Here is a 9676-nt window from a genome sequence, read left to right as displayed (position 1 = left end):
CCGAGAGGGTCCCTGTCAGACAACTGGGGCTTTGGGGAAGGTGGCTGAAAGTCGGAAATGAAAACAGTCCCGGCATCAAAGTCTCTCCCGCTGCACGGCATCGGGTTCTCTCTAGCCATGAGCTCCAGGGAAGTCAAGCCAGGGCCAGAGCCCGGGCTCCCCACGCCCTGCCCGCGCGTTTCCGTCTGCTTTCTAGTTTCTTTATTAAGAAAAAAATAATCCAGTTTCTCCCTCACCCTTAGCTCCAAGCCCCAATCCAGTCACAGCGATCAGTTTGGGGCAGGATCTGTCTCCTCTACCCATCCTAAGCATAGGGGGAGGCGCCGAAGAACAGTCCTCGTCCCTCCAAACCCCTTTGCGTCGGCCAAATTCAGCCTCCCCGCCTCCCTCTCCCTCCCTGGCGCCTGTCAGGGGGCGTTGCCCTGTACCTTTAAATCTCCCAGTTCCCTCCTCTTTGCCCCTCCTGAGGGCCAATCAGCAATGACCTCTTCCCTCTCGCCCCGCCCCACTTCGAGGGGTGGGAACCCCAGGAGACCATTCCCGGGTATCACGTGCTCGAGCTGCGTCACGTGGGTGCGGGAGGCGTACGGAGGGGAAGCTAGAGAGAGCCGGCGGATTTCTTAATGAACTGTCCCCGCATGCGTAGAGGGAATGTAAAGAGGGAGGTGAAAGCACCACGAGAAGGAGGAGACGGGTGGGGAGGGGAGGAGGGATGGGGGAGGGGAAAAGGGAGCGAGGTGTCTCCCTAGCTCGCTGCCTCTGGCAAGTGGAGTTTTTAAAAAGCTCGAGCAGATCATGTCATGACGACTTCGCTGCTCCTGCATCCGCGCTGGCCGGAGAGCCTTATGTACGTCTATGAGGACAGCGCGGCGGAGAGCGGAGGCGGCGGCGGTGGGGGAGGTGGTGGTGCCGGCGGCGCGGGGGGCGGCTGCAGCGGAGCCAGTCCCGGCAAAGCCCCAAGCATGGACGGGCTGGGCAGCAGCTGTCCAGCCAGCCACTGCCGCGATCTGCTTCCGCACCCCGTGCTGGGCCGCCCGCCGGCTCCCCTGGGCGCCCCTCAGGGCGCCGTCTACACGGACATCCCGGCCCCGGAGGCAGCGCGCCAGTGCGCCCCGCCGCCGGCGCCCCCCACATCGTCCAGCGCCACCCTGGGCTATGGCTACCCGTTTGGTGGCAGCTACTACGGCTGCCGCCTGTCGCACAACGTGAACCTGCAGCAAAAGCCTTGCGCCTACCACCCGGGCGACAAGTACCCCGAACCGTCGGGCGCTCTGCCTGGTGACGACCTGTCCTCCAGGGCCAAGGAGTTTGCCTTCTATCCCAGCTTCGCCAGCTCCTACCAGGCGATGCCCGGCTACCTGGACGTGTCTGTGGTGCCTGGGATCAGCGGACACCCGGAGCCGCGTCACGACGCGCTCATCCCCGTCGAAGGCTATCAACACTGGGCTCTCTCCAACGGCTGGGACAGTCAGGTGTACTGCTCCAAGGAGCAGTCGCAGTCCGCCCACCTCTGGAAGTCTCCCTTTCCAGGTAAGGAAGGGGCCCGTGCGCCGCCACCGCCGCCGCCGCCGCCGCCGCCAGGGACCCCTCCCCGCCCCGCCTGCCCCGGGGCTCCGCGCCCCAGCCACCCCCGCCGACTGGCCCCGGCGCGCCGGCTCTGCTGGGCTGCCGATGGAGCCTGCCGGGCGAGCTGCGCTGAGGAATGCGCCGGGGAAGAAATCTGCTCCGACACGTTCCCCGGAGCTGCGCGGCCGAAAGTGAAGCAATCATAGGCGCCCGAGCGCCGGGCCGCCGGCTGGGCTCCAGTCGGGGGTTCGCCTCCTCCTCCCCCAGCAGGCTCCGGTCTCGCACGCTGCTTTTGGCCCGAGAAGCCCGCTTCCGGCCAGGAATGGGGGTGGGGTGGGCCTCGGGTGTTGGAGAATCCCAAACTGCCAGGACAAAACCCTAAACCCACCGAATAATTGGGGAGAAAATAAGAACTTCCAAATATTTTCTTTGCCTAAATTTCCATGAGATCGTTCAGGAGCTAGACAATTTTTTAAATAGGGTCTAATTTGCTGGGGTCTACAGAACTGTGGGATGTTTCTTTTTTGTGTTGTTCTCTTGTTTTATCTTGACAATTTGGCGACAAATTTCCTGATTGTTAAAGAAGCAGAAGAGCTAACATCTCCGGAGAGGGTGTGGAGAGAAGGGAGTTCACATCCCTCTCCTGGGAAATAAAATTTTCTTTGCCTCTCTGGTATATTGAACTCAAATCGTGTAGGTTTTCCCATTGCCAACTCCCCCAAATGTGGGAGAGAAAGAGAGTTATCCCTACCTCAGACACAGAAATAGAGGACTGAAGATGAGAGATGGCAGAAGACCTGTTCTGGAGGGATCTGGGGTCCAGGCCCAAGCTGGGAACCACTTGGTTTTTTCCAGCTATGTATAGGGGTGGAATTTACCGGTGTCCTGTTCTCTTTCTAACTGAGGCATCTCTGAAGAGGAGGGCATCCTACAACCTTCATCACTCACCAGGGAACCAGGGAGGAAAGACCAGTCCCAGGTTTCTTAAAACCACATCAGGAGCTTTGGATTCAGCATTGAACTGAGAAATCAGGATTGGGGTCTAGCGAATTCAGAGCTTGAGTCTGCTCTAGTTGTAAACAGGGCTCAGTGGGAGAGGGCTCACCAGCTCCATTCTGATGCCTATAGGGATCCTGGGGGGCCCAGAACAGCTATGGATGTTTCCTCATACTGCCCAGATGGTCCCCCCACAATTGTACATGTGGACCCAGGGACATTTTCATTGGGAAATATAGACCTGAAGATCTCCTAAGGGTGGGCCTCAAATTCCTCTGCATCCGGGATTGGGGCAAGGGCAGATGGTGAAAAATCACTGAATGATGTTAGGAAGTGCAGCAGATAAAATTCTTGTAAATATTATGAGATTACTTAGTATAACACAACTGAATATGCAGATGGAACCCACACTAGGCACCCCATTTCTGGCTGCCAAAATATTTGAAGATGATAGAATTTTAGTATGTGGTAATCATTACCTACTCTGCATTGTCTATAATATTTTTATGTAATATGATTTCTCTTATTAACTACTTAACATGAAACACATGATAATACATTTCTAGAAGCTAGGCAATTCACAGGTAGGTATACAGTAATTGTAGAGAGATGGCCCTTTAATTCCCCATCCCAACCAAATGAAAGCTGCTTAAAAGATAGGGGTCCAGCAGGAATTCCTGGAGCAGGGAGAGTTGATAAGCCATGCTAAGCGGAGGAAGGGCAAAGAAGCAGATGCCCACCAGGCCCACTGTGGACAGAAGCACAGGTCTAGAGCAATGGCCATGGGTTTAGAGCGAAGAGGTGAAGAGAGAGAGCTGCTCTGGCATCTCTGTGTATGTATGTGTTGCAGGCTTGGGAAGAAGCTCAGAAATATCTTTGAACAAAATAAACAACTTAAAGATTCTCAGAAAAAAAAACACACCAAAAAACCCCCCACTTTTTGATCACAGCCTTCTAGAGAAAAAATCTTTGGAAAAAAGAAAAAGACACAGCCCAACTGAGATTTAGTACACTTACAAATTACAGCATGGAAATGGATATAAAACCCAGTGTGTCTCAGCAGCTATGTGGGCTTACGCTCCCTGTGTAGAAATAAGAGTCGGGCTGGTGTATCTCAGTGAGTGCAGAGGTCCAGGCAAAAGGCAGATGAAAAATAAATTATCTTCAGACAACCTCCATCTTTCTACCCACACAGAGATCTTTTAGAGGTAGTGAGATTTTCAGATAACTCTGTCTGTGCAATTGCGGTTTGTTCGGCAGCATATAGGGATAAACACTACTGTCTCTCTTTAGCGCCTCTGGCTCCGAAACCTCATCCATGGCAGTCTGGGCTGGTGTAGGAGACGGAGGCAATTGTTCAGAAAGATCCAGATAATTAGAGCCAAGATCTGTTATGGCTTCTTCCTTTACTCCAATTATACAGACCCTTATTTCATTGCTCTTGCTTTTGTTTTCCTTTTTTCTTCATATGGTACATGTAGACACTTTTTTTTTGGACAGAGATGCAGAAATTCCAAGAGAGAATCAAGAGAAGGTGTATTTGGGGAGGGGTTGGCAGTGATGGAAACAGGGAGAGAGAGACAGATACAGAGGCATTGGATTGGGAGAGAGAGCACAATAGATAGAAATAGTGGGTTCTTTGGGCCATACTGGAAGTCCCTACTGACAAAACTTTGGATCTTGGTTGAGAAGAGCAGCTAGAATTTTTAGCTGGACAATGTCCTCTTCAGAGTCCAGAGCCCTGTTGTGGAAATGGGCAGTCCAACACAGGTGGGCAGTAGGAACCTGTACACAGGACCCCAAGGAAAAACTATGGCTGAGTGTTTATCTGATTTTTATTTGCTTCTCAAAGATGTCTGTTAGGTTACCAGGTATGAAGTGGCGTGTGTGTATGCGCACGCACTGTGGAGAGAGATTAGGGAAGGGTTGATTGTAAAAATAATAGCTAAGTCCCCTCCTTACTTCAGGCAGTATAGATACATCTCAAGATCTAAGCTTCCAGATGTTTCCACATCTGTAGATCCTGCTTCCTTTCCGGACAAGACGGCAGACAATGAAAGGGGGCTTCTTTGAGAAGGCAAGACTGGAGGTATTTCCCCAGAAGGCCAGAGCAACCAGCAATTTGGTTTGATCCATGAAAAACTTAGCTAAATCAATCCTTGACATCTTATAGAGAAAAATAACCAATGTAGACCAGCTATCTGTCTTTTTAAACTGACCTTTTTAGGGTTGTGTTGATTAAACCTCATTGGAAATTTATAGTTGGGGTTTTAGGGCACCAAAATTGGGTGGGTAATTGTCAGCATTTCCAGAAAGGGAAGTAAAAAATCAGGGACAATTATCTAGTTAATTCAGGAATCAAAACTCACTTTTATCTCATTTTGCTCTCCAGGGAAAAAGGAGGTATTTTAAAGCTGGATTGTACCAGGTGGCTTATTTCCATTTTAGAACTTACTGTGTCATTGTGTTGAGTCAGGAAATCTGAGTTTAAAATCTGGCTCTGCCACTTAAGTTATTTTACCACTTTGAGCCTCAGCTTCCTTATCTTGTAAAATGGGTTTAATAATATAAGCCTGGAAAATGCTCAGAGGATTTTCAAAAGACACCTCATGGTATCACTACTTACTCTTTCCATTTTACTCTTGTCCCAGAATCATCAATTTTCCAACCATAGTTACATCTGTAAGAGTAAAACACAACTTTGAGAACTAAAAGACTTTTTCCAAAAATTGTATTTTCCAAAATTTTCCTTTTTAATGTAAAAGATCTGCTCTATTAAAGTGAAGATGTTCTGTTTTTCAGATTTTTTAAAAACCTTGTTCCATTCCTACAGAGAGAAAAATTTCTACATAAAGAAAGTTCAACAATTTTCCTAAGAAATTGTCATCATTAAGACAGCCTAACCAAGCCATATTCTTCCTGTGCAGTTTACTTCCCCCTCTGCATTTGATCATGACCTCTCCTTTCCCTATCCTTTGTAGACAGGGGTCCTTGGAAGAGAGCAGACCCAATGGGAATGGATATAGAGGAAGTGTGTTATGAGGATGGGAATAAAAACAAGCATTTTCAGGAAGAGCTTCCTGTCTTCATTCTGGACTGTGTCTACACTTCCAAAGGGCAGTAAGAATGAAGGGAAACCCTAAATATTCAGCCCTTCTCAGCTTTTGCCTGGAGAGGTCCAACAATTACATTTTTAAAAATTGAGGGGTCAGTTATTCAGATAACCTTCCTAGTTCCCTGCTTGCCCACTTAGTAAAGAAACTAGTAGTGGTTGGGATGACAAGGCATTTAGGGTTTAGGGTTAGGGCTTCTCCACAGGATGGAGGTGTTTCCCTAAGCCTTGGAGGAATAGAGTGGAGAGGGGGTTGGAACAATTTGCTCTGTTTTGGTGAGTAGACATTTTTGGGGACAAGGGGGACATTGAGTTCTTTATAGAAGACGTATATAAACAGCTGGTGTAAGCCCAAGAAGGGATCTCATGATGCCTCCTCTGGTGAGCAGACCCGAGGGCTAGGGCCCTCTACTTCCAGTGACCCAGTTGCCTACTTCCCAGGACCAGGACCTCCCACCTGGGATGCTGTTAAGTGGTTCACAACATTGTACTCCTGGAGTGATTGGCTCCCAAGCAGGCTGGCTTCACCTGGGCACTTTTTTTCTCTCTCTGTGTTGGTGCAGTCCTCAGATACCTAGTGCGGAGGCAGTGACCAAAGGCATGCACTCCAGCTGGTGGTCTGGGCCCACTGAAGCCCTCCTTCAAATATACTACAGAACACCTCCCCCTGATAATGGGGGAGAACATATGCTGATGGATGCCCAAATGATCTAACTGCAGGAAGGAGAGATTTTTCTGAATACCTGCAATCCTGCAGGTCTGCAGACGAGGGTGAAATTTGAAGGCACCCCCTCTAAGGGTACAAAGATTCTAATAACAACGAATGCTGTACAGAACCATGTTGGAGCCTGAGGCAAAAGGAAAACTCAGTAATAATGGTCAATAATGGTCTTGTGTTAATTTTAGAATTTGATGTTCTGTTCATTATGGGCTTTTTGCATTTATTTTACCTTTAAATTGCATTAAAATATTTCTCTTGATTCTGGAGTTTTGGGTGCCCCCTCTTTTTAGAGTTCACGCGAGAGGCAATACTCCAGTGTCCTCACCTTACTCGTGACCTTGCTACTTAACAGAGGTGCAAAGGATTTGGGAACAATCTGCCCGCCCTCGTTGAGTCCCTGCGGGAATCTTGTGCCTCAGCAGCCGTGCAGCTGAGGGACCCCTAGCCGGGTCCAGGGCCCAGGGTCCAACCTCCAGATTCACTTCCTGCCGCTCGTCTTCTCTCTTCCCGCAGACGTGGTTCCCCTGCAGCCAGAGGTAAGCAGCTACCGGCGCGGGCGTAAGAAACGGGTGCCCTACACCAAGGTGCAGTTGAAGGAGCTAGAGAAGGAGTACGCGGCCAGCAAGTTCATCACCAAAGAGAAGCGCCGGCGCATCTCTGCCACCACGAACCTCTCCGAGCGCCAGGTCACCATCTGGTTCCAGAACCGGCGGGTCAAAGAGAAGAAGGTGGTCAGCAAATCGAAAGCACCTCATCTCCACTCCACCTGACCGCCCACCCGGCCGCCCGCCCCGTCTATTTATGTCGCCGCTTTGTACCATAACCGAACCCACCGAAGGACGCTTCGCGGGTGCAGACAAATATTTAATGTTAACAAGAAAGGAGCCGCCCCGCCGAGGCAAAGAGGCTCGGAGGGCGCGGCCTGCCGCCCCCTACTCCCCACCTCATCCTCAACCTATGTCCTGTGCAGATGGGACCTAAGAGCCTCAACAGCTTTGGAGGTGTGTCCGGGTGGGCTGTGGGAGGAAGGCTGCCGGCCTCCACTCCCCCTCGCCCGCATCCCTCGCCTTGCCAGAAAGCCTAGTGGCAGCAAAGAGCCCGATCATTCCAACCAAAGCAGGGTTGGGGAACCCCAGATGACCCCATTCTTGCCTCACCCTTTGCCCAGGCAGGTAGACGACCCTCCTGAGGGTGTGGCCTCGAGCAGGACCTGGCGAGCTCATACTTTACTTCCAGACCCTCCTGTTCCCTGTCCCTTCCGTACTCCTTAGTTAGGCAAGATTTCCCACTTAAGATTTTCTGTGCATATTTTTAAAGTTGTGTTAATATTAATGATAATTATTAGGGATCTGGCATCGTGATTGGGGTAAAGACAGCACATAGGTTTTCTTTCTCTATTTGTTTAAACAAAATCCGGAATTGGCCGAGGAGCCACCTACCCCACGACCTCAACCAAGAAACTGAATATCCAGGAGCTGCCTTTGCCCCATTGGCTCCTTGTTCTGCTTTCAGTCATCATGCGGAAATTCAAGGAGGATGGAAACTCCAACCCCACTGCTAAATATGTCTCCTCTCTCTTTCTCTCTTCTCCTCCCTCCCTCTCTTTGTCTCTCTCACTCTCTCTCTCTCTCTCTCTGGTGAGTTTGGGGATCAGTCCAGGCACAGAAACAGCTTTTTTCTAAGGAAAGGACAAATTTCTCTTCCGAGGGGATGGAGAGTTGGTCCCCTGTCAGAGTCGTCCCTCTCTGGTCATTTCTCCATGGAGGCCATAACTGGGGAGAGGCCTCTCACACTTTCACTTTTACTGATTGTCCAGAGGAAAGCAGTTTTCCTCAAGGAGGTGAAAATAATCAGCCCCCAATTAACCAGCTAATGTAGATGCTGCCTAACATTTCCCTTCTCAAAGGCCAACCTGGTGCTGGGGGGGGACCCCCTCACCTCCTCCCTTCCCACTGGTGCATTACAAAACAGTGTTCTTTTAAAATCTTCATCAGAAATAGGCTTTTTTTAAATGTTGTGTATCTGTATATAGTATTGTGATGTCTGAATGACAATGTACTGAATGCAAAAAGAAAATACCCACAAACCTGTTTTTAAAATAAATCTCTTTTTTTTTTTGCCTTGATTTTATTACTCAGATTTCTTCCAAAGCCCCTTCTGTCCACTGGCTCTTCAGTCTCTGATGCCCTGACTCAGCCAGAATGGTCAGAAGGAAGAATAGAGACATTACCACCAGCTGGGTAGATCCCAAACTCATGTTTTGCTCCACTTTTTTTTTTCCCAGTGAGTTATTCAGATTGTAGATATTATCTAAGGAGAAAGTTCCTTCCCATTCCGATGCCCCCAAATAGATAAGTGCATACTGGGGAGAGAAGGATATAATGAGCTACTGAAAAGGCCTGAAGCAGGTTAGTGAGAAAAGGACACTGCCCTTCACTTTAGTTAACAGTCGGGACTCACCTGGATCTGGATGTTGTGGTGTTGGCAGTGGCAGCAGCAGTGGGGAGATAACCTTAAGCTCTGGGGCCCTACTGCCCCCAGAGTGTCCCAAAGCCCTCCCACCAGCTCAGGGCTGGGGCCAGGGAGGGGTCTGTTCTGTTGGCCCTGCTAGGCGGCAGCTGCAGGCTCAGCATTCCCAGGCTGCTCTTTTCTTCCCCAGCAACCTAGGCGGAGAGGTCAGGCAGCTAGGACCCCTTGGGCCCCAGTTCACTAAGCCATCCCCACTTTTGTTCTCCAGTGTTCCTGAGAACCCCAGTCTTCCAGGCAATCAGGAGCTGCGTAGACTCTGCCACTAATTTGTTTTCCCTGTCGCGTCCGTCAGTGCCTATCTCCCTATCTGGCAGAGTTAATGAGATCGTTAAGTTGTCAGGTTAAGAGACTTTTAAAAAGCAATATAGCCTAAAACAATGTTATCTCAGATTAAATCTTTACTGCAGCAATTTTTATTTATATATAATATTTTTCCTCTCATGAGACACAGAAAGACTGGAGGCATTGGGTTGGAAATCAGAGTTCTCCAATCTCTCTTTACTGATGGCTGAAGTTCTTAAAATTTTATTTAAGTACCTGTTTCTGGTAGTCTCTTTCACACACATATACACACACTCATCCAAACACTGCACAAGGAAGCTGAGAGACAAGGAGCCTGAAGACTTCACCTTCTGGAAGCCCTGCTGCTGTGGCTGCCAGTCCTGTTCTACTCCGTTTCCACTAAGGGTTAACTCTCAAAGAACCACATGCTGTGAAGTGGGGATTCAAGAGGGAATAGGTGAATCCACCAG

At 49.6% G+C, this 9676-nt stretch overlaps 1 protein-coding gene across 1 annotated transcript; it reads left to right on the top strand.

The window, feature by feature from the left end:
* The first annotated feature begins 529 nt into the window (after positions 1-529).
* Positions 530-8544, top strand: HOXC13 (homeobox C13). The gene is made up of 2 exons (XM_037007283.2): positions 530-1530; positions 6909-8544. The coding sequence occupies exons 1-2, from the start codon at positions 801-803 to the stop codon at positions 7163-7165; spliced, it is 987 nt and encodes a 328-aa protein (XP_036863178.1). The 5' UTR covers positions 530-800; the 3' UTR covers positions 7166-8544.
* The last annotated feature ends 1132 nt before the right edge of the window (positions 8545-9676 follow it).

Source organism: Manis javanica, chromosome 10 (assembly GCF_040802235.1).
Source record: "Manis javanica isolate MJ-LG chromosome 10, MJ_LKY, whole genome shotgun sequence".
Lineage (NCBI taxonomy): Eukaryota > Metazoa > Chordata > Mammalia > Pholidota > Manidae > Manis > Manis javanica.
Note: the sequence above shows the minus strand (reverse complement) of the source record. Positions and strands in the feature narration are given on the sequence as shown.

Excerpts from the sequence above, each read along its gene's own strand:
- HOXC13 (XM_037007283.2), top strand. The coding sequence starts at position 801 with ATGACGACTTCGCTGCTCCTGCATCCGCGCTGGCCGGAGAGCCTTATG. Across the intron at positions 1,531-6,908 it reads CTGGAAGTCTCCCTTTCCAG|ACGTGGTTCCCCTGCAGCCA; the intron begins GTAAGGAAGGGG and ends CTCTTCCCGCAG.